This window comes from Lethenteron reissneri, chromosome 2 (genome assembly GCF_015708825.2).
Source record: "Lethenteron reissneri isolate LAM-NWPU_2019-01 chromosome 2, ASM1570882v1, whole genome shotgun sequence".
NCBI classification, from domain to species: Eukaryota; Metazoa; Chordata; class Hyperoartia; order Petromyzontiformes; family Petromyzontidae; genus Lethenteron; species Lethenteron reissneri.
Genome location: NC_083780.1, coordinates 15,227,191 through 15,250,943, shown reverse-complemented (window position 1 = coordinate 15,250,943; position 23,753 = coordinate 15,227,191). Strand labels below are relative to the sequence as shown.

The 23,753-nt window shown below is 48.2% G+C and overlaps 2 protein-coding genes across 2 annotated transcripts; one reads left to right on the top strand and one right to left on the bottom strand.

Annotated features, from left to right (window-relative positions):
• Window positions 1-1,871: 1,871 nt before the first annotated feature.
• LOC133341318 (CUB and zona pellucida-like domain-containing protein 1) lies at window positions 1,872-8,765 on the top strand. Its single transcript, XM_061549848.1, has 7 exons — window positions 1,872-1,989; window positions 2,130-2,263; window positions 2,475-2,601; window positions 3,615-3,724; window positions 5,276-5,372; window positions 6,159-6,333; window positions 7,112-8,765. Exons 3-7 carry the CDS (start codon window positions 2,527-2,529, stop codon window positions 7,267-7,269), a joined length of 615 nt encoding a protein of 204 aa, XP_061405832.1. The 5' UTR covers window positions 1,872-1,989; window positions 2,130-2,263; window positions 2,475-2,526; the 3' UTR covers window positions 7,270-8,765.
• A 1,997-nt stretch (window positions 8,766-10,762) lies between these two features.
• LOC133341113 (organic solute transporter subunit alpha-like) lies at window positions 10,763-23,720 on the bottom strand. The gene is made up of 10 exons (XM_061549599.1): window positions 23,596-23,720; window positions 23,105-23,228; window positions 22,669-22,841; window positions 19,593-19,747; window positions 18,824-18,897; window positions 17,916-18,074; window positions 16,656-16,767; window positions 15,383-15,529; window positions 14,715-14,820; window positions 10,763-13,990 (listed from the first exon to the last, which is right to left on the bottom strand). Exons 3-10 carry the CDS (start codon window positions 22,748-22,750, stop codon window positions 13,887-13,889), a joined length of 939 nt encoding a protein of 312 aa, XP_061405583.1. The 5' UTR covers window positions 22,751-22,841; window positions 23,105-23,228; window positions 23,596-23,720; the 3' UTR covers window positions 10,763-13,886.
• Between the last annotated feature and the right edge of the window lie 33 nt (window positions 23,721-23,753).

The window sequence follows — 23,753 nt, the reverse complement described above, 5'->3', positions numbered from 1 at the left end:
TCTGCTGCTCTATACATATTAAGACCTTTTTAGGCACTTGGTGAGTATTTATAGTGAGTATTTATAGTGAGTATTTATAGTGAGTATTTATAGGGAGTATTTATAGGGAGTATTTATAGGGAGTATTTATGGGAGGAAACCTACGCATGGGAAGCGGCAACACTATCCCATACAGAAGGGAAAGATTATATTAGTCCAGGGTATTGCACCTCGATACCCACAGGAAGGGATTCTCGCAAGCTTTTGATATTTTTTTGATCCACCAACCTACGTTGCCTCCACAGTGCTGGATCACAGACCACGGGCATAGCCACCACCACCACCATCTGTGGTTCTTCCTCGTGACTCGGAGTCGTTCCCTCTCTATGGGATTCAGCAAATACTGTGATGCATTACAAATTGAACTTGTAATTAATTGGAATAAAATATGATCACAATAATCATTCTGTTCGTGTCATATCCTTACATTTGAAGTGTGTAAGCTAATTGTAAAAAACACGCAATATAAAGCGTTCATACTTACAGTTCTTGAGCGTTTTGGTTAAGGTTGAACAACCTCCACCGAGGTCTCTGTTAAGGGTTGGACTGACAAAGGAGTGATCTCATTATTGTTACAAATATAGGACTTGAAATGTCACGCGCCACGCGTTCTGTTGCTATGGGAGCGAGCAGCGTACAGTGGGGGCAACTGAGGATACAGTTGTTGTTGTGTGCCATTAAGGGGGAGGTCATTAAGAGACACCACAGGTGTTAAGGGTAACTGAGGACGCAGGCCGGTGATTGGCTGATGACTGGCGCCGGGCTGACGGCGATAACATGGTCACGTGAAGCTGGGGGACTGGGGGCGAGTAGCAAAGTGGGGGATGAGATAATTAATTGGGGCTGATTGGTTCGGGTATAAAGGCACAGCATAACGGAGAGACGGGAGTCTTGGTTGGTGTTGGAGTCGGAGTTGGAGTAGTTGGTGCCCGGGACAGAGACGGAGCAGCAGGGAGCAGGAATAGATACGATAAGGGTAGACAGAGAGAATACAGATAGGGTAGCAGTGGATAGAGAGAATATAGCGTACGGTAGCAGTGGATAGAGAGAATACAGCGTACAGTAGCAGTGGATAGAGAGAATACAGATAGGGTCACAGTGGATGGAGCGAGTACAGAGTAGGGTAGCAGCGGAGTGACGGACCTTGGGGAAGAGAGAGAGAGCGAGCGAAGTTGCGGAGCGGAGCGAGCGAACAGAGACGTGGAGTGATGATGATGGCGGGTTGTGTATTGGAGCGAACAGAGAGGCATGGAGTGATGACGAGGAGGAGGTGTGAACTATATGCGTGAATAAAAGAGACGAGAAAGACGAGAAGCTGTCGCATTAGTACGAGTCCTACACAAATAAAGTACCATAATAATCAGACGTCTATGGGGCCAGGCCATATTCCATGGTAGTCGTGAGGTTGTACCCATGGGTATGAATAGCGGCTGGTCCTATTGGTCACTGTAGCCTGTGGATTTCTCGGAGATGTGAGGACGTCGATGATAAACATCTTCACAACGTTCACGAGATCCCCCTCAATTTTCCTTGTTGGGGGCACCTATCTGAGAAGGTATTTCTTGGTCCTGTAAGCACAGTTTATGGTGGCTTGAATTGTCGGACGCTCTGAAGGGTCAGGCATGGAGACCGTGGATCGATGTGCGGTTGCCGGCATTGACGATGAGATTCGTGGTGATGTCTCGCTTCACGGAGTGGGGCCTGCGTGTCAAGGCCGCCATCTTCTGCTCCTCGTTAACAAAGCGGCGTATTCACTCTTGCGCGCAGAAAACGAGGTATTCAACTGCACGTCGCAGTACCTGGAGCTGCTGATCTCTCTGAGCACTGCTCAACTCACTCCACCTCTCCCCATACTCCATTCACCTGGAGGACCCCTCGTGCAGTGGCTACATCTCAGGGCAGTACCTGGTCCTGCACAGCGATCTGCATGCCTGTGGCACCAGGGCCGAGGTATTTGTCCGGGACCCGAGACTGGAGACGCCCCACCGCACACACAACACGCATATCTGAGATTGTTCAAACCTAACATCCTGAAAGCCTAGGGCTCTATCAACACTCAATATCTCTCTCGCTCCCTCTCCTCTACCCAGGTGCAGGGCGACACCATCGTCTACACGAACACAGCGTATGGCTACGTGCCCGGTACCAAGGCCAAGAAACTGCGCATCCCCTTGCACTGTCAAATCGGCTCCACTGGCAGCGTCGTAGCGAGCTTTGCACCCAGGTAAATGGCAGCAGCTTTGGCGTCAACAATTTCCAATCTCTCCTGGAATCCAACTATCACACGGCCTAGGTAGTAGGTGACTGCACTCACTGCAAGTGTGGTGGTATTCCTCGAATGTCAGCCAATGTCTATCTGGTGGTAATGACTTGTGCTCTTGTAAAACTTTTAAACAAGCTCACTGCGAAGTTGTGATTTGTATCGATCACTACAGGGTGCACGACAGGTACAGCTCAGGCAATTTCGAATTGAGCATCCAGCTGTACATGGACGAGAGCTTCTCGCAGCCCGTCTACTCATACCCACTGGAGGTGGATCTCGGGAGCCGGATCTACACAGAGGTGGGTAGGATTAGTTCATCGCTGTCACACGGCGATTCCTCCTCAAACATCATCACGATGAGCCTTCTTGCTGGCACAAGCGACCCATTTAGGGGCGTAGCAGAGAGAGACAGCCGAGACTGGGAGCGTAGAGGACGAGATGGGACAGAGTAAGAGACGAGAGAAGCGAGATAAGGTGGGGCAAGGCCATGGAGGGGTTTTTAGACTAGAGTGAGAAATGTAAACAGACTAGGATAGCCGTCCACCTAAGACCGTCATTTATGCAATATGTAGGAAGTCGGCCTGACGATCAGATGTATGTCTCACTCGGGACCTCTTTTTCTGGATGTATTGCTACATCACACGTGGTCAAGCATGAGCCGTACCATCTGAGCACTCCATACAATGGTGTCAAAGACATGAACGTTGAATAAAATTAGACCAAAATTGCCAAATCGTTCGTTATCAAAACTCCACGTATGTATGTACCAATTTACTTCTGGATTGACAAAGGAATGAGCATTATTACTATAATTAGTATACGTTATATACCGAGGTGCAAAACAAGATTACATCATATGGTTGGTGAAATGTGACGTTGTATGACATCATGACTTGGCCGCAAAGGCTTTACTCTTTATCACTGGGGGGCTTTTTCACATTACAGTATTTTGGATAAAACTTGAATATGATAATTTGACAAGTTTTATCATTAATATTATTCGTCTCTCATATCAATTAAACTTTTAATTAAAATGTCATTTGGGGGACCCTTATTTCCATTTTCTACATTTTTCGTGCCGGAATGGATGATCACGAATTTCGATACCCTGTTACTGCAATTTTTCAGCGTGGTATGTCAGGCTCGAGTTTTGTTGTAATACAAATATAACAATAATAAAAACATATGAATTATATTTTTTAGAGTCTATGAGCATTACCATGACTGCACGTGATGCGCCAAATGCAGGGTGTAAATCTTCCGTCAAATTCTCATGCGATCTCACCCCGCATCGATTGTTCCTCTTCACAAGGTGCTGCTCGTCTCCTACATCGGCAGCCTGCAGCTCTTCCTCGAGACGTGCAAGGCGTCCCCCTACATTGGCGCGGACGACAGCAACTCCTACTTCATCATTAGACACGGGTACATGCGGCAACCCCAAGCTGTGCTTCATTTGTTTTCTTTTAAGACACCAACACGCATTTGTCACCTCTGTTGATCAGCATGGATGGCACTCTTGTGATAATTCATTCGGTCCACAATCACGAGTTAAAATATTGGTTGCATATCGACTCAACCTGAAGCACCCATACATTTTATACTTTTGATTTATTTTTCTCGTGCCTTGCCTCCACAGTTCTAGGTTTATCCAGTAACAGGAACATAATAGTGATGGTGATATCTTCAGCAGTGGATAGACCATGGCACATGATGATATGGCCCAGTCTGTAACCCGAGCAAGGCCCTCTGCGCTGTGCACGGCTCGTCCAGGAACCGCCAGAGCAATAGATCGAATCTTTAGAGTCTTTATCAGAATCTGTACTTAGACTAGACACTCCATGGCGCGTGTTTCACTGCGGTCAAACGTGTCAGTGTTATTAGAGTAGCCCTACATCTGCATTATGACCTTGTGACTTTCTCACTCGCGTGCGAAGGGGCAATTCATACATCTCTAGTTCGACCGATCTTTTTCTGTGAGGCTTTGGGCAGTGTCAATGTGCGTCGTGACTCGCCCTTGCCTCTTGTGTCGAGCCGTGTGTACACGCTATATTCTTATTCGTGTAGCCGTAGGTGGGGTTTTTTTTGTGGATCAGCTACGGTTAGGAACCGTTTCCGCGATTTCAGGCGGCGTACAGCTGGAGGTGTGGCCATGTAGCAATTGCTTGTGACCATCCTCCTGATATCCAGTGGGGCGATTCCAACTAGCGTGGACAGTCTGACCACAATTGTTGGTGTTAGCTATCCGGTGATTATCAGCAGCTGCCATTCGGCACTCGGCTTCAGAATCAAGAATTCGAATCTTTACTTAGATTGGAGGAATGCGATGACTTAATGGAGCTATTTTTCACAAATACCCGGCTTTTTTGCAAGAGCTAATCATTCCCACACAAGTCCCGCGCATTCGGCCCGTAGAACAGCAGAGTGCAAGCGTGGTGGCTGCCCTCTTTGAGGAGCCTCCCTGAGTGTTGTTGTTGTTGTTCTGGTGCACTGGCTTTGCCTTTTGACTTCTCCACTTGTGTGCTTTGAAGGAGAGCAATGCCACTCCAGGTTAGAGTGGATTCCATCAAATGATTCCTTGACCTCGGAGTGTGAAGTGATGAACCTGCAATTTTGTGCACGCGTGTGTATGTGACTTACTCAAGGTGGAGCGGTATTGTAGCGGTTAGTAAACTGCGCTATGAACCCGACGATCCGAGATAGATTTCAGCTCACGGCCAACACCGGTGACGATTATCTTAACCGATCCTATTCCTCCCCTATGTCGACTCAGCTTCAAATGAATACCGAGTGCGGTGTGTAAACTTCGCCACTAGAGGGAAACAAAGGCGGCCAGGCGTGGTACTGGCCACCCACACCCGTGTGTGCCGTGCCAGCCTTCATATGTGCTCGCGAACAGCACTTGCCCCAACAGCCTATTAAGGTTATACGTGGGATCTTTGTCTATAACTTACATTGTGAATCTACCAACTGCAGATGTCAAGAGGACCCATCCTACAACAACTACTACAGCGGTGACAACAAGAGACAGCACTTCAGCTTCCAGAGCGTTGAGTTCTTCGCCGGCTCTCAGGTGTGCATCCCCCATGGAAACAGAAAGATGTCGGGGGGAGGAGGGCGGGGATGGAGGGGGGGTTTGCCACCCCCTGTCCCCCCTCAACTTTTGGACAGGGGCAGAGAAATATCGACTGTGACCCCTCTATGAACAATGAACAGCACCGTTGACGTGGGATTCCTCTGCTTATTCTTTGGGTCTTTCGGTAAAGTCACGTAGATAGGTTCAAAGGAAAGAACAAACAAATATCAAAAAACTACGACGTTTCGATCGCAACACAAGTGGTCGTGTGACGACCGCTTGTGTTGCGATCGAATTCCTGCATTCACGAAAGCTTTAAGTCAACATTCCTCTGCTTTTTGCCCAAGTTCAACAGTGCTTGTCCGCAAGGGGCAGTGTAGCACATCAACCTGGACTCATTAGTTTTAAACTCTGACCAATTGAACTACATTTTAGACATGATGGTACCACACTTATAATTACCACTCCAAAATCACCCCATCCTGCTCTCGTCCACTTGTTTATTTTCCCCAAACAATTGGCCAGGCTCCACGTATCCTGCCGTGCTCCAGTTGTGGGTCCCTGCAACGGAAATGTTATCCTCATTCAGCGAACCTGCTCAACCTGACTTTGTGTTTTTCTTTGAACCATCATGAGCCCAACTTTGCAGCCATCTTCGGTCAGTTCTTCAATCATATCCACTCGTTAATTTCCAGGTAAACAAAATTATCATTATTTGTACTAACATTCTAATGGTAACATGCTTTGAAACATCTCGCGGCTGGTCACCTACATCCTTCGTAGGTGTACCTGGAGTGCTCCGTACGCGTTTGTGACTCTTCCGACCGGTACTCGCGGTGCCAGCGAGGGTGCGTGCGCTCCAAACGGTCCGTGCGCGACCTCTCCGGCCAGAAAAAGTACGCCGAGCACAACGTGGGCCTCTCCCAGGGCCCCCTACTGCTCCACAAGGCGCGCCAGGGTGAGCATCCTCCTGACTTACCAAACGAATCGTCAATACAATACCACCCTCTGCCAATATGACACTGCACTCGTATGCAGAGCCATCCCTAGGGTACGGGGAATTTGGGCGACTGTCCTGGGCCCGTGCTTTGGGGGGCCCCGCGTTTCCATGTCACGGTGTCAATAATACTACCTGGGTCAGTTTGAAGGCATTGGGGGGCCCACACATTGAGATTTTGCCCAGGCCCCACAATCCCCTATGGACGGCCTTGCTAATGTGCCATGGGAAGAATTATGAACTTGTAAACCGTGTCTGCGCAGCAAGTGTAAACGTTTTTTTTTTGCGATCTAAAACGATCTAACCCAAAAAAATCCCTCTATCATGGATGATATTGGTCGCGAAAGCCTACGTGTTAAAGTGGAAAGGCGTGGAACTGCTTGCTGTCGGGGATGGTGATAAACACAATGATGCAATTGCCATTGCTCGTCTAATTTCTAATGCAGAAATTACCCTTTTAATTAAGAGATATTAAGATAGAATTTATGGTACAAGGCAGTTTTAGTACAATACGGTTTGAAATTATAAAATGTCTCGCTACAATTCCCATCTCATAACCATGGTACTATCTCACGTAAAATGTGAACAAATGTGCAATTGCAGTCCTTTGGGTATTACTGATACACGTAAAATAACGGATAAATATGATGACAATGATGATGAAGAGTCTCACATCTCTATGCTGGCTGGCTTGTGTGCTTTTTTGCTGGTGTTACCGCCCCTCCTCTTTCCACCGCAGCTTCTGGGGTGCTGAGCTCGCTGGCGGGCATGGTGTACGCCCTGGCTGCCGCCCTGGCCGTCGCTGCCGTGTGCGTGGCCGCAGTGAAAGTCTACCGCCACCGCGCCGCAGGGCCCCAGTATCACCACGTCGTCACCAACGACGAATTCGCGACCTGATGGAATGGAGCCGTTGGATTCCATTGTCGACATGAATTTGTTTTAGTTTGTGCTGGGGTTTTTTTTATCAGTCGAATCCACGACTTTACCGATACGTTCAACAAATTAGTTGGTGATGCTGCTGATTCTGCTATGTTGACAGTGGGACATGAGCACAGCTTGCAACAGCAAAACTTTAACGCATTAGTCAATAAGACCTCTGTGGCTTTAAAAGGAAAACCATAATACGTGACGTTTCAGGGCATTCTTCTGTGGCCATTGTCCAAAAATGCCCTATTATATTTTTATTACATTTAAAGCCACAGTTATTGACATGTGTTGAGTTTATTTTGTTACCTATATAATTCACCTTTTTAAAACTACAATAATCTGGAGGGTTATAGCTGATGCATGGTGCAGAAAATGTAGAGCAAATGCATAGATGTCATCTCCCTCATTTAATGTGCAGGTCGTGGGTTCGATCACGACCCTGACACCTGGATATTTGGGGTTTTGAATGTGCTCCCCGTGGTCGGGTGGATGTTTCTCCAGATCACCCGATTTTTTCCTTCACATTTACAAACATATAGTAATTGGCTGCTTTAAATTTCCACATGATAAGCCACTTCGTTGAGCTCTATAGCTCAGCGGGCCTTGGTAAAATACAAATAGTTTAAAAGTCTAATCGGTTTCTGTTTCATTCGAAATCTCCCCCATTCTCCCAAGAATAATACGCCCCGCTAGAAAGGGATGACAGTGAATGTGGTTCTCCCCTCCCTGACGACCTCAAACAGTTGTCGAGGGCAGTGTTTTTTAGGTGACACCGAGACCACGAGGCTACGGGACAGACCGGGAGCTCGATAGCAGCCACCAGGATCGTTTGAATGGCGTTCACGTCAAGTGTGCTCTGTAACCTTTGACATAAAAGCATAAAGAGATAAAAGAAATGGGGACTATTGCGTGGAGATTGATGCGATAAAGGCTGTACAGTAAAACTAACTAGAAACCGATTTGATCCTAGATTATAGAGGAATTAAGATGGTAAAGGAAGGGGTCGATGCTAGCAAATTGGTTTGTGTACTGCACCTATGGACCTGACCTCCCAAGTTAGATTCCCGGCTATGGCTAACATCAGTGTGATGGGCCGCCACCCCTTCACCAACCCACACTGACCAGCGTGGTGAAGTATGGCTAAACAACACCCATAACTGACACAGTGTGGAGACAAGGAGCTACGTAATCAAGATTTCACTTGTCCTACGACGAGCATCTTGACCACTGGACATCATTTGTTCTACTTTGATGCAAATGTCTATATATCTTTGCTATACGGCTGATTGTTGATTTTTTTGTTTACCTAGGTTTGGTCTGGCTATACTTTTGATTTTCACAATTTACAGGTTTAAGGACTGTTGTGTTTTCCCTTAAGTGAATAGTAGCAGTACTTAAAACCAAATAAAAGGATCGAACGGGTGGTGTGCCGTTGTGTTGCGAGCTTGCGGTGTGTCTGCCGAGTTTGCTGCTTGTGTCAAGATGCACGGTTCTGTTATTACCATTACTGACATCTCAAGTCAATCAAATGCGGGGGGGGCCGTGGGGGGGGGACAACAAACTTGTATTGTTTATTCTCCACCAGGGAAATGTAGTTCTGTACTCACTAGAGGATCATATACATATGGGTATCTCTCGATTTACGAAAGGGAATGCGTTCTACAGAAAAACGCATCGAACGAAATTTCGTGAATCGGAATGGCCTGTCCCCATTAATTGAATACTTAACGAGGGATGTGTTTCTGACGGTCATTCCAACTCCTAACCTAAAATATATACCAAGATCACTTTTCACAATACAAAAATTATAATAAAGAACATTAATATTAAAACGATTAAATGATAATTAAAACAACTAATTCACCTTTTTAGGGAACTCCCTAAACGATCTGCATTTCGCAATGACTGGATAGATGGTGAGGAGGCGTTAACTGCTGTTGACTGCCGGGATACCGTGACGCTGCCGTGGACGAATGCCGCAGCCTCCCCGTGGCCTCTTGCTCGATGATGTCACGGCCCCGACCGGAGTGAAATTTCGTTCACGCGGAAATTCGAGAATGGGAAGGTGTCCATAATTTGTCAATTGGGTTAACGTGAAATTTCGTAAACCGAACGTTTGTAAATCGAGGGATACCTGCACACAGCTGTGAAACCAGATGCATTTCTACTCCGACTTGTTATTTACTAATGTCAAAGGCATTAAGTGAAATGGATGCTCCCTGGATTCCTAATTGGTACAGTATCGAGTAGAAATTTCAATCTCGAGCACATACAAAAACATCTCATAAAAAAAAATTAATGCAACGCTGTTCACAAAACCACACGAGTCTGCTGGATATGTAATGAGCTACGCTCGCCCCTGCCCCCAACTCGCTAAGCCGTGGAATGTGGTGGTGTTGACAATTCTGGGGTAGTGTAATGAGCTAACAACTGCGCCACTGCTCCCCCTTTACACAACATATATGAATTGGAATTCTTAGTTGGAATCGTAAACCTGAAGAATTGATAGGTATGTATGTTGAACTTCTTTCGCACCGTACATAGCCAACCATGCTCATCGGAGGATGCAGGGGAAGGGACAGCAAACGAAACACAAACAGCAGTTCTAAAAAAAAACTGTACTCATTCTCGATGATTTAAAGTACATAGCTCCAGCGGCTTCCTAATATCGGAAGGAAGAGCGTTCCAGACGGCCGCAGAAGCGCATCTGAAAGCACGTGATGCGGTGACAATCTTTGCGAGCCAAAATCTGCTGCGAGGATTACTGGAATTTGTGTGGTCTATGCTCCTTGAAAAAATATGAACCCATAAATCGATCCATGGTTAGAGGATTCATTTGAGGATACTGTCTCTCAGCCTTCACAACCGTAAAGTTCTAGACAACACTTGCTCGCTTAGCCGGAACTTTCCCGGTTTCATAAATGTTGTCCCCTCTTCCCCACGAAACATGAGTGAGAATCGATTTCTATTCTTCACATTTTTCGACTTCATGCTCGGGACTTATGATAGAAAGGGGCGGGGCTACCCCGGTAGTGGGCGGGGCTATCCGGGTCGTGGCCAGGGTTGGAAGTGGAGTCGGCAGGGTTGGAAGTGGAGTCGGCAGGGTTGGAAGTGGAGTCGGCAGGGTTGGAAGTGGAGTCGGCAGGGTTGGAAGTGGGGTCGGCAGGGTTGGAAGTGGGGTCGGCAGGGTTGGAAGTGGAGTCGGCAGGGCCAATCCGCTCGCTCTGTGGGCGGTGTTAGCGATCGTGTGGGCGTGGCTATGCAAAAGTGGGTAGGGCTAATGGAGGGAGGAGCAGACAGCTCACCACGTGTCCTCATTGATCCTCCCAGAAATTCGATAGCTTTAATGGCCGCGTGGTAATTGTATTTTCATTAACACAGTTGTGAAATTGGCTGAGCTATGTTAATTATAAATCGAGGCAATTAAAAAAAACAGTCAACACAAGCGATGCAAACGCAGGCAACAGATAAGACAATTAAATGTACTACACTAAACGTTTTGAATATCGCAAGTTACACTTCCTATGATCGAGGCATAAAGATTCCTGATTCGAGGTGATGAATAGACCCAGAAATCGATCATTCTTTTCCTGTTTTTTTACTGGCTCATTTGTATTACTTCTCAAGCTTTGTTCACTCCAATAGTCTAAAGACCAACACCAATTCGTATGCACACAATTAATAATTTACATTTGCAAGGCGCATTTCATCCGTAGATCCCAATGCGCCACCATTTATAGAAATAAGGAAATAAGCAGAATCTGCAGGGTAAAGGGCCAGAAACTATAGGATAGAGGCCAATTTAAAGAGATGAGTATTCAAGACCGACATAAATATATCTAACGATTCTGACTGCCTTAATTAGCAAAGGCAAAGCGGTACAAATCTTGGGAAGTGCACTCGCAATAGCCGATCACCCCGACAGGAGATGGGCCTTGACCTCGAAGTACGAAGGCGGCGATCCGATAGATCGCAGGGACCTCGTTGGTGTATCGAGAGCTCAGATAATCGATATAAATAGACGAACCGATGCATCGTTACGCCATTGGCTGCTGCACAAGCTGGCGTACCAGGAAAGTTCGATCTTGCCTCAAAAATATATCTTCGAAGTAAAATGTATTTTACTCTCATGGAAGCTTTTATATATATACGATATGTATATTGTCTCGACAAAGACAAGTCGGTTGTCTAGAAACCTCGTCAGATATCGGAAGCTATCACCCTGTACTGACAGATGATGCCCGTTTGTAAACACACATCGCATTTATAGATGTAACATTGCGTTATAAGAATGGTGTGCACAGTAAATATATTCACTCTGATCAATCAATTGATGACCCCAAATCGTGACAATTCATGGAATCATTCGGGGGTGAAGAATTGCTCCTTGACTAACGCTAAGCTTCACGTCCATCACAATGATCCCCGTCTCCCGGGCCTTAAAACTCCGCGTACACTCCCGCAGTGGCGGAGCCAGTGGGGGGTGGGGGGGGGTGGCACGTGCCCCCCCAATGATCCGATCGAAACCCTTAATTTCGATCGGATCATTGGGGTTTATTAGTAATAAATCGGCATTTTGCGACCCCCACTCCCACCGTGTTGCATGTTATTACGTGCCAGGGACTCTATGAGATGATAAGACAATAGTCTGAGTCCATAATTGGCAATAAGTAACAACAACGCAGTTATATAAGTGACTCAGAATTGTGCGCAGTTGCGTATAGAGTACACGACTTCCCTGAAGGCATTCACCTTCAGCGAGCGCGATGACGATCACAGATGGTTAGAATTCGACCTTCGATTGATGGCTGCAGAAGCGCCCGGGGACAAGTCCTTACTTCATTGCTGGAGCGGTTGCCTCCCTCTACCTGAAAATCCTGGCTCCGCCTCTGCACTCCCGGCTCCTCTACCCATCCCCACCTCTATCCAGTCACGGCCAGCCCCGGTCGACCAGGTGTGGTGGGAATCTACGGTCCGTGGGCCAGAGATGACCCGCCACTTCGTTTCACACGGCCCATGAATACACGAAGTCCTGCCACTTTGAAGCGACCAGTGGTATTTACCCCTGCCACTGCAAGAATCTTAGCCGCACTAATCGGGCACTGTTTGTGAATATTATAATCCTATGGCAACAACACTGTGTTTCAAATGTTAGTGCTCTTAGCCACTTCTCTCAGTCACTTCAATAGCCTCTTTACACTCGGTCGACACGCAGGTTACTTTCACGTAATTATTCCAAACTGTTCAGGCGTGCGTTAATGAGTGACCCAACCAAATTGCACTCGTGTGTTATTCGTACCTCGGTTGAGTAAAACTGTCCACGCCCTTGCTATAAACGCTTGTAAACCTCTTCGTTTGATGTTCGACATCTTGCGAAACGGTGGCGCTTGGATACCCACAAGAATCCAACGAAACATTGAGCAAGCTTAAAGGAAAAAACGCCGTGGCACGCAAAACGCGAAGATTTACAAATCGCTGTAAACTTTCTAAAGAAGACGTCACAGGGCTACGTCAGAAGTCATTGCTTCAATGATAATAATCGTCCACGTCAATCAAAGGATAATTTTCTTCTTGTAATGTCTCATAGCCGGCGTAATTAATTTATTATTTCTGTTTTTATTAGGACCCAGCACGTGGCTTCGTTCGGAGCGCTGTACAGAGAAAACAAACATCTCTAGTTAATCTAACATATCATAGGACGTGAGTAGCTCTTTAGTTTCTTTATGAATGGAGAATCCCCGCGGTCAACGAGTGGATGAAAGATCCACCACATTCAATTTGCTTTTTACTTGGCAAAAACTCTTCGGAGCGCCAGAATGTTTGGTTCTTTGCCCCCATATTTGGAATGCTCTGCCTAAAGAACTGCATGTGGCTGCTGAGATTCTCCATTTATAAAGAAACTAAAACCCTACTTACATCCTATGATATGTTAGATTCAATAAAGTTTTTTTTTTCTCTGTATGGCGCTCCGAAGCCACGTGCTGGGTCCTAATAAAAATACGTAAATATTGAATAAATAATTCCGGCTATGAGATGTTACAAAACAAATCATGCTTTGATTGTAGGGTGGCGCGCTGCTCGTGGCGAGCTCTCGGGTAAAGTTCTTCCGTGTTACAGCTCGACGCGGATCGCGCTCGGGAGAATACTACAAAAGTATTTGGGCGAGAAGGGAAAGTGAAAGAAGTCAGCAGGAGGACAAAGCAGCGGGCTCAACTGCCGTACAAGTACATCATCAACCCGCACTGACCGGCATGGCGAATTATGGTCAAATAACACCCCCACGACTCGAAAGTCGTGGGGGCGGTCATCATCCAGCAGTGGGTAGACAAAACGGCTGTACATTAACATTACGAAGTGAAGCGATGAAAAACGTGAGCATCAGTTACCAGTGACGGTTGTTCAGTTAGTTACATGTCACCAACTAAACATGAGCTCGATATGGAAAAAGGACTTCATTGTCCACATCTTGACTGTGACATCATCTCTGCCACCACCGTCGTCTCTCGCCTCGTCGTTATGTCCTCTGGATGGCGGTGGCCTCTCCCGTGGCCCCGTTGGTCTCCGTCGTTGCCTTGAGGAGTTCAATCTCAGGACCGTCCACCAGCTCGGTTCCAGTAGCGCTTGCGGTAGTAGCAACGAGCCAGCAGCCCCACCACGAACATCTCCACCACCAGCAGCTGCTGGTGCATGTCTGTAAGGCCACGTGTTATGGGACGCATGGTCGCACAGGGAGAAAGCTCTGGGTGGTGGTGGTGGTAGTTGTGGAGGTGGTTGTGAAGGTGGTGGTTGAATAGGTAGTGGGACCTAAGACCCACAGGCCGGATACGGTCCACAACACAGGAGGCCCACCACCACAAAACGGCCCGCAAGCCTATTAGCTGCACTAATCGGGTAATGAAGTGGGAAAATTTCGACCTAATTTGAGTGCACTCAGTCCCTGTTATTACTGCAAGGGGCTCTTGCAGTGACATCAGTGTATGAGCTGTGTGTTAATGGGTATGTTAATATATGTTAAAGTGCGTGTTAATGTATGGCCCGCCAATGGTAATGCATTTGAAGCCCGATCAGATCTCTATGAAGTAAAGGTAAAGGTTCCCGTGCCCCTGGCACTGCACTATGAACCGGCTATCCCAGTTTCATTTTCCGTGACCGACGGCTGACATCAGTGGTGAATGTCTGAAGCGGAGTTGCCCTCCCCCGCTCTAGGTTGACTCAGCCTGAAAGGAGTATTTGGTGAGGTTTGTCACCAACAGCATTGGAGATGACAAAGGTCGCCTGGCGTAGTGCTGGTGTCACGCCACCCCCGTGTGCCATTCCAGCCCCTGAATCGGTGCTCGCTCTTTGCGCAAGGGGCGGCTGTGTGTTGGTCTGCGTGCGGGGCGAGGTGAGAGTGATGCGGTGCGAGCGACACTCACACGAAGCGCGGGCCCTGGCGGAAAATGGCGGCACACAGGTCAGGGAGCCCATGTTGGCACACGTGGTGAAGATCGAGCCTTGGAGCTGGCACAGGATCAGGACGCTCTGTGTTGGTCAGGGACGATCAGAGGGGGGGGGGGGGAGAGAGAATGGAGGGGGTGGGCAGCAGACAGGGAGTTAAGTCGGGGTCGGCAAAGCAGTCCAGACGGTTGGGTGGAGAATCACACACACTGCCAACGATGACCAGCATCATGGCCTCCAGCAGCCTAAATTATAGACATCGGTACTCACTGGCAGGGCCTCCATATTGAGGGTGTGGGGCCTGGAGCAAATCCCATTGTGTGGGCTCCCCGACGCTTTGCAACTAAACACCTGTCGAAGTACGGGGCCCCCCAAAGCGTGGGGCTCGGAGCAGTCACCCCTGATTCACCGTACCCTAGAGACTGCTCTGCTGGCCTGACGGGATCTTGGTTCTGTTTTGCTGAAAGCTCATTTCGTTCAAAACGGGGCACTATCCAGAAACACAGCTACCGCGTTCGATGAGGGCTTCATTGTAATATATGGCAGCCTTCACGATCGCTGTTGCTGGCACTGGCAATGGTCACGGACGGCGACATTGATAGCGCTGAGGGTTGGGCGAGGGCGCCACTGTCGCTCCTTCTATCACCTGGTTGAGGACGAACTTGGGGATGATCTTTTGGTTAGCCAGGTTGAAGCGGGCGTGGTTGAAGAGGATGCCGATGGGGTAGAGCGATAACACAGTGGCGGTGCCAGAGACGATGGTGATCCAGAGATATCCGTTGTCCACCGTCATCTGTGAATGGGAAACAGACCACGGGCAATTGGCTGTGTGGAGTTGGTTCGTTCTCCCGTTGGTCTGCTGTGGGTCCTCTCATTTAATCCGAGAGCGAAAAAAACATGAAATGTAGCTGGGTTTGGTCTCAATATTCCAATATAATTAGGATCCTCCGGATAAAGTGTTCAGACACCAGCATGGCTTTCCTGGCAGCTGAGAGCTGGCCAGAAGGTGGCAGTGTGGCAGTGGAGCTCAGTCCACAATTATAGTCGATAGATCGATTGAGAGGCAAGTTTCGAGCCCAATACGTTTGGTTGAGCACTTAATTTTGTTAGATTCCAGCTCTGAGACATCAGAATATGGCTGTCAAAAGAGTGACTGGCATGCAGGAGTGGCCCCTCCTGAAACAAGAATATATTTAATGGCACAAAACAGGGTCATTGTCCTGCTGTGAATCAAACTCGTGAACGACCCCGGTCCAAAGGTTTTGTTAATCATCCATGACCACACCGCCAGTCAAAGGGGCATTCATGAGAACAGCGAAATCGCGCAGCGGTCATCGTCCTCACAGCTGCGCCAGCTGTCCGCCGTTCGATTGTGGCATCCCCGCGGAGGAGCTTCTGCAGTTGATCACACTGCAGAAGTTAAACTGGTGCGACAAGTCACACGGGGGGGGGGGGGGGGGGAGGGGGGGGTCAACAGGTTCTGTGCCTGCCAGGGTCGGTGGTGTAGCAGCTAACCTCCCCCCCCATGCCCTGCGCCAACATTGCACCACATTAACTCACGCTGCAACATGCGGTCAGCAACAGTGTGGTCGAGTCGCCCTGACCGGACTCTAAGAAGCTAGGCCCAGAACCCTAATAACAATAATAAAGACATCTGACTTAACACGGAAGAGGAGGCCAAAATTCTCTCCAGAGGAGCTCTCTGGAGCAAACTCTGGCACATGGCACCTTCTGCCAGCAGTGGCGTGAGCATAGCAGTTGCAAGGCTGCACATTTACCTTTATCCATTTGGTGGTAGAGGCCTTGCGTTATTGTAATTAACGAATTAATTGATGCAATTAAAAAAACTTCTAGTTCTGAATGAAGATGGAGGGCCATTGCAAGAAAGGCTCATCAAATCACTTGCGAGCGCCACTCACCACGCCCGGCATGAAGTTCCCGTTCGTCCACAGCACAGCACCCAGAAAGAGAAGAACCGGCCTCAAAAATGCCACTTGGAACGTCCCCATCTTGAGAATCCTCAATGTCCGCCTGTGTGAATTGGTGGGGCATAGCGTATTTAATTAAATAATGAACATAAAGTGAAATCTGCTCGAAAGCGAATGCCATGGAATAAAAAGTGTTGACAAGCACTTCAACATCTGACTACGGTTAACATCAGTGGCGTGTGATATCTGCAAATAATTTGTGAACTGATATTGTCATCTACACTATGGGGACCTCATTTGCCAGTAAAAATATGATAATTGGTTCTTTACCCTTCTATCTGTCAGTTTTGTTGCCAGATAGAAGGGTAAAGAACCAATTATGATATTGTCATGTTTCACAAAGCAAACACAAATGCACAAACCAGACAGAAGAGAGAGGAACAAAACAAACAAGAGGGTGAAAAACGAGATTGGACTCTTGAATATAAGGGTAGCCCCTAGTAAGAGGAGGTACTGGCTCGATGTCCATGGTCAGAGCCGTCCCTAGGGTACGGCGAATTGGGGCGACCGCCCCAGACCCCGTGCTTTGGGGGGCCTCGCGCTTCGACGTCACGGTGTCAGATGTGATACTACCAAGTTAGTTTGAAGGCGTCGGGGGCTCACACGGTGGGATTTGCCCCAGGCCCCACAACCCCCTATGGACGGCCCTGTCCATGGTACCTAATCTCTGGGGTGTTCCTACCTCCAGTCCAGGATCCTAGCCCGAGAACCGGTAAAGCCTAAATCTGAAAATGGAATGGGCACTGCGTGGTTCAGACGTCGGAACGCTGAGCTGGCACCGCTGAGATCCTGGGTTTGAGAGAGTTAATGGGTTCAGTCCCATCACCAATGACTGCACAAAAAAGCCCTCACTTTTAAATGATTTATGCACTTACATTTGGCTAATTTTTCAACTCTTGAGAATGTTTACATATTGTTTTGACTGCCACGTGATGGACCTTGCTGTCAGTGCCACAGTGCATGGAAAAGTGCTGTCCCAATCCTGTGCCGGCCAGAGATTTCTTAAAATAGTTTTCAGAAGTATCTCTATAATATCCACATCTTCGGGCCATTCTCTAATGTGGAAAGTTTGCACTGCTCTTGGAGACGTCCGAGTGGTTACTGTGACTCATACCGTGACTCCGATTGCACAATCGGGAAAACAGTGTGGAAAAAAGACAAACAAAAATAAAACAAGTCTTAGAGTCTAACCGGGACATGGTGGTGTTGGGCAGGCACAGGCAGCAGCAGCAGCAGGGCCCGGTGCTTGTCTTTATTGGGATGCCCTTGAAGCGAGTAATCATTGCCTCCTCACCTCCGTACTCAGCGATGATCATAATCATGAACTGGTGAATGCACACGGCGAAATATCTGATCCACGGGAGCGGTACGACCCATGGGGAATGGGGGCATAGGGAAGACAAGGCAGAGTTAGTTGCGCTAACCGAGCTTAGGGTCGTTCCATCCACTCGTTTTACGCTTCATTGCGTGTCCATCACTCTTAATATGATACCGGTGAAGTACCCACTGTGGTTGGCATCAGGTCCTGGTGCAAGGAATGAAATGGGGCTCTCTATCCAATTATCACCGCCCCTTCCCCGCCCCTGTAAAATCAGAATACTTTAATTAGAATCAGAATGTTTATTTAGATTGGAGGAATCCGATGAGCTGTGAAGTTCTTTTTGAAAAATGTCCAGTAGGGACGGTTCAGCAAGTTACAACAAAACCAATACAAGTGCCAAAAAGAGAGCAAGTGACGAAATAAAAAGCCCGATGCCTGCCTGAGCCACTCTGATACGGTGTGGGGAGGCTGCTTAACCAATGACGGATGGCTCTTCATTCATTTAAAACTTCGCCAGATTTCAGATGTTTGGTGTTTCCATATTTTAATTCGGTACCTTTCAAGACATTTCATTGGCCTAGCTTTTTGTGTATCTTGCTCTACTAATCAGTATTGCTGAACGTGGAATGGTGCCGCGTGTGGAATGGTGCCGGGTGTGAATCTGTGTGATTTGGGTCTCTACCCCTCTCATCCTACCTCAGGCCAGATGCATTAAGCGGGGGGGGGGGGGGGGGGGGGATGGGGAGCGGGGGGGGGGGTGCGGGGGACGCAGCCTCACATTGAGGAGGCGAAGTCGGTGAACATGGCCGAGCGTGGGACCCAGAGCCCGATGCACGAGGTGAGCGCCACCACCTGTGCCACGCATCCACGGATGAGGTTAAAACCTGAACATTTTAGGACAGGGTCCTCCAGAAAAAAAAATCTTAAATTGAGTAATTTGAGTTCTCTATTTATGAATGATAACAGTTACTATTATCTTACATATATCCTTAAGGCTAATCCCTTCCAGGTTCAATACAAAGAATGCTGAGTTGTTTGCTGTGTGGGTAGCGTTGTTGTGTAGGTAGCGTTGTGGTGTAGATAGCGTTGCTGTGTAGGTAGCGTTGCTGTGTGGGTGGGGTTGTTGTGTGGGTGGGGTTGTTGTGTGGGTTGGGTTGTTGTGTGGGTGGGTTGTGTGGGTGGGGTTGTTGTGTGGGTGGGGTTGCTGTGTGGGTGGAGTTGTTATGTAGGAGGGTTGCTGTGTAGGCTGGGTTGCCATCTGTTCTGTTTTTATTTATTCCCAGGATTGTCTTCTTTGGTAGCTGCCCGGGGAGGATCGTTATCAGTCGTCCAGGGACACTAAGAATCCTGGTTATTTGTCAGTCGTGCAGTATTACACCACTAAGAACACCGTATTCACGTGTATCTCTCATCTCATTCGGCATTGTGAGATATTTCCTTTCCTTTAGGTGTCTCGTTTTTGTTGTTGTCGTAACCTCAGAGATGGCGACTCTACGTGTCTTGTGTGTTGTTGTTTTAATGTTCTCTCAAATGTGACATCACTGTACCGGCGGGGCTCCGTTGACCCAGATCAGCGTCTTGCGTCTGCGCGAGCAGGGCACCTTGTTGGAGATGTAGCGCACCTCCTCAGCGTAGACGACTGTGATGATGGTGGTCATGATGGTGAAGATGACGATCATCGCCCAGTTGAGCGCGTCCATGTCTGCATGCACGCGCACACAAGTGAGGGAACCAGAGAAGAGTAACAAGAATAACTATTATGGGGGTCCATAAACATTTTATTTATCATCATTTGCAGAATCCGGTGTCGTCCTCAGACCGCCTCTAAGGCTTCGGTAGCGTACGCAGTCTTCAACAACGCACGGCGCGGAAGCCTCAACTGTGCAGGGTTGCTGCACACAGGAGGCCTTGGCCGGTTTGGAAACCTCTTGAGCAGGGCCTCGTCTGAGCCTCCTGTCACGAAGAAGGAGTTCGGTGACATGAACCACCTATCGGCAGACATCTCCAATAGGAGGTCGGTATGCCCGACTGCGTCGTAGGCTGTTGCCAGATCGAGAAAGAACTATAACCCTGTCTTCAGGTTCTTGTCATAACCGACCTCGATGAACTTAGTGCCAGCACTTGATCATGCATGCTGCGGCCTCGTGGGAACCCAGTCTGGTGGACACTCAGGATGCGTTCTACTTGTGGTGATGTACACCGGAGGATCAGACGTTCCAAGCCTTTGAAGCAAAACTGAGAGCCAGCGATATTGGCCAGTAGCTTGCAGCAAGGGTTAGATCTCTGCCCCGTTTTTAAAGGACGATGACTTTCTACATGCGTCATATCTTTGGCAGATTCTCTTCACTGGGGGCCCTTGCAAAGAACCCCACCAACCTGTCCAGTAGTGACCTCCAAATGTGTTTCATGTCATATCACCTCTAATTTCATGTCATACCACCTCTGCTTTAACGTCATACCACCTCTGGTTTAATGGTGGTCACTCATCAGAGCGCTAGCCAAGCTCAGCCTTGCGTAACTTCCGAGATCTGACGAGATGCGGTTGCGTTTCGGGTGACCTTGTGACGAGGAGCACGTTTAATCCACGACGTGAAATACGCGTTTGCAAGGGAAGAAAACAACAACATCGGATAACTGACTACTAATGGAGATGCTGATTTCCGAAGGATGAGTCATATTTTCAGCATTCCGTTTAAAGTTCACTCGTGCTCTTGAAAACTCACTGGAGCTCTGGGTGAACGGCACGGGGACCAAGTTAATCATTACAATGCCATGCATGTTCAGCCTCCCATAGCTCAGCTGGTAAAGTCAGCAGGGCTCCCCGGCTAATATAACACGTTAATCTCCTCGCTTGGGTCAACGTCAACCTCATTAACGTCACAACATGTCCTCTATGTGATCCGTAAAATATCCACATATAACTAGTCAAGCCATGCTAGGTAACACAGCCAAATCAACAGTTGGATGTTGTGTTTAATTCATAATGATAAATAGATGGTTGATTATAATCAGCCTTCTAATTATCATTATGAATGTAACACAATTTTTGTTCCTAAGTAGTAAGTGTTATGTTCTAATTGCTTATGCCTCAAAAGAATAGAAAATGGCTATTTATTCCCACACACTTTTCTTTTGTGACCACATTCCTCAACCCCCCCCCCCCTCGTCACACATAGTCACAAATATCTGATTCCCCCCCCCCTAGGTGCGTGACGTCATTTATGGACGGTCCCTAATGCGGTACAGATTAGTTAAATTCTACTAGTGCATAGTTGCGATAAAAGTGCATCCATGACAATATCAGTGTGTGTTTGGTTAACGCACTGTGGGTAGCAGTATTGTAGCAGTTAGCACGATGCGCTGACAGTTATCTGAGCCGGTCCTGGGCCTCCCCTAGGTCGACTCAGCCTCAAATGAATACCCCAGTAAAGTGTGTAAACAATGCCAGTGAGGAGACAACGGAGATCGGGCGTGGTGCTGGCTGCCCTTGTGGACTGTGCTGGCCTTCAGGTCCTCGCTAACAGCACTTTCCTACACAATGTGTAGCGCCTGCAGGGAGAATCTGCGTCTTTGCGGGGGATGCACCACGAGTATGGGACGTAATTTATGGAGACGTTGAGGCGATGGTGCAGGTGGCTGTAAGACCAATACGAGGTAGACGGCCTTTCTGCTCAAAGTCCGGAGAGGCTTTATCATTAGGTACACTGTAAGTTGGACTTCTCTTTGCAAAGATGCAGCGGTGAGAATTTTGTATTGTGTGCGCGTTGCAAAGCCAACGTATCCGTATATATGAATGTGTACGTGTTTACCCGAGTACAGTAACGTTTAATTTATATTCTATTTCAGTGTATGGGACCAGATTAATCAAGCTTGGATGAAACAGTCGATGCGCATCGTTTTTGGTGAATTGGCTCATGATTATGGAATGTTTTAACACATTCACTTTTTTCCCCCCGTGACATTATTCCCGACGGACAATCAACATTTTGTCACGAGACCAAGAATCCATTCTCAAATCTCACAAAGCGTCGATTGTGACCGCCGTGTAGCCAACAACGGCGGTGCAAGAGATTTCTTTCGCAGAACTTGTTTTGGCTTCCGAGCACGTGGAACGAAACGTCGGACTTCGTGCCAATCAACACGTATGGCAGTACTACAGCCCGAGAAACCACGGTCCCCTACTTGTCCGCATGGTGACAAACGGGGATCGTTGCGCTTGAAGGCCTACTGGCTAAACCACGCGTCACGTCTCGAGGGCTAATCCTGCAGCGCTTGGATGGGCGACCCCACGTGTTGTGTAGGCGGCTGCTGCTGCTGCCGCTTCTACGGAATGGCTGGGGGGGGTCTACGTCGTCAGCAGGGGGGCAGTGCAGTAGAATCCACCGGTGTGCTACGCTCCATGCCTTCACTAACCCGCGCTGAACGAGCGTGATCGATTACGGTGAAAACAAACTCCAGCGACACGCACGGCGCGCGTGCATGCCCCCCTCCTCCTCCTCCTTCAGCGGTGGCGTGGACGCGGGGGCTGCAAGTCTGTGCGTGACCTCCGATACGGACGGTGGGCTACCGACGGAGCGAAAGAGGTTCAACGTCCGTACGTGACGCGTGTTTGGGGAGGCTCACCTCGGACAAGCTCGCCCGTGGTGGGCGGCTCGTGAACACATGACGTGGAGATGTTGAGCCGCACGAGCAGCTGCTCGTCCATGTCGAGGTGCTGCTGCTGCTATTGCCGACGTCTCGGGCTCCCGCGGTGACAGCGCGCGGCTCTTCCCGTGAGCACTCGAGCCAGCGGCCGCCTGTCGCCAGCCGGCACAGGGCGACATGGGACGCAGCAGCTGATTACAAAGCACGGCGATGACGAAAAGGGCCACACACAGCACTCTGTTCCAAAGCACACGCGCACACACACTGCACTCAATGTACCACCCAATCCGCATTATAAATGTTTTACTCAAGAATGTTGGCACAAATGGCCGTACAATGAAGTTAACAATTCAATTCGTTAATCCGACCCACTTAATTCGTCTGCGCTCAACAAAATAAAAAGAGCATACTTCACCTGGTCAGTGCGGGTTGTTTGGTTGAAGGGAGTGAGTTCGGCCGAGTTTAGATAATCACTCGCAGCGAATGTTTTCGACGTGGCTGGGAATCCAACTCAGGTGCCAGGCTCAGAGCCCAGTGTGCTTGCAAACAACAAACACAACATCCCATCAAAACGTTATTTGTGTAGTCCCTATTAACACACTTTGTTTACCAACTGAATTAACTAATTGACACACAAGTGAACGATGTTAATGAGGCAACGGTACATTTAAACTACAAACATAACTCTACATAAATAAAACATAGAACAATTCTGAAAGCTATAATCTAGCTGCTGTATACTCACACAAACGCGTTAAAATATGTTATCAATCACGAAATATAACAGTACCGATGAGCAATGACCTAATAATGATTGTGATGATTGTAAATAATGACAATTTTGATGATGCACAGGGGGAGTCTGTATGATAGTGGCTTTAGTCGAGAACGGCTCGAGATGATTACCGTGGGATCTTTAAAGCCGCGATGGGTGCCGCCACCGATCGCAAGCCTCGCTCGGCGCGCTCGGCCTCTCACCGGCACGTCCGCTGCTGCCCTCCGACTTGTCAAGGGACCCGGCCAAGTCGAGCCTTTAACAGCCCCCGGCCATAAAGAATAAAAAT

Bases quoted from the DNA above. Each gene is read 5' to 3' on its own strand.
- LOC133341318 (XM_061549848.1), top strand. From the start codon at position 2,527: ATGGACGAGAGCTTCTCGCAGCCCGTCTACTCATACCCACTGGAGGTG. The intron at 2,602-3,614 runs GTGGGTAGGATT...CCTCTTCACAAG, and splicing joins GGAGCCGGATCTACACAGAG to GTGCTGCTCGTCTCCTACAT. The intron at 6,334-7,111 runs GTGAGCATCCTC...TTTCCACCGCAG, and splicing joins GCTCCACAAGGCGCGCCAGG to CTTCTGGGGTGCTGAGCTCG.
- LOC133341113 (XM_061549599.1), bottom strand. From the start codon at position 22,750: ATGGACGAGCAGCTGCTCGTGCGGCTCAACATCTCCACGTCATGTGTT. The intron at 15,530-16,655 runs GTGAGTGGCGCT...TCCCATTCACAG, and splicing joins GGAACTTCATGCCGGGCGTG to ATGACGGTGGACAACGGATA. The intron at 13,991-14,714 runs GTGAGTGTCGCT...GTGGCCTTACAG, and splicing joins CGCCAGGGCCCGCGCTTCGT to ACATGCACCAGCAGCTGCTG.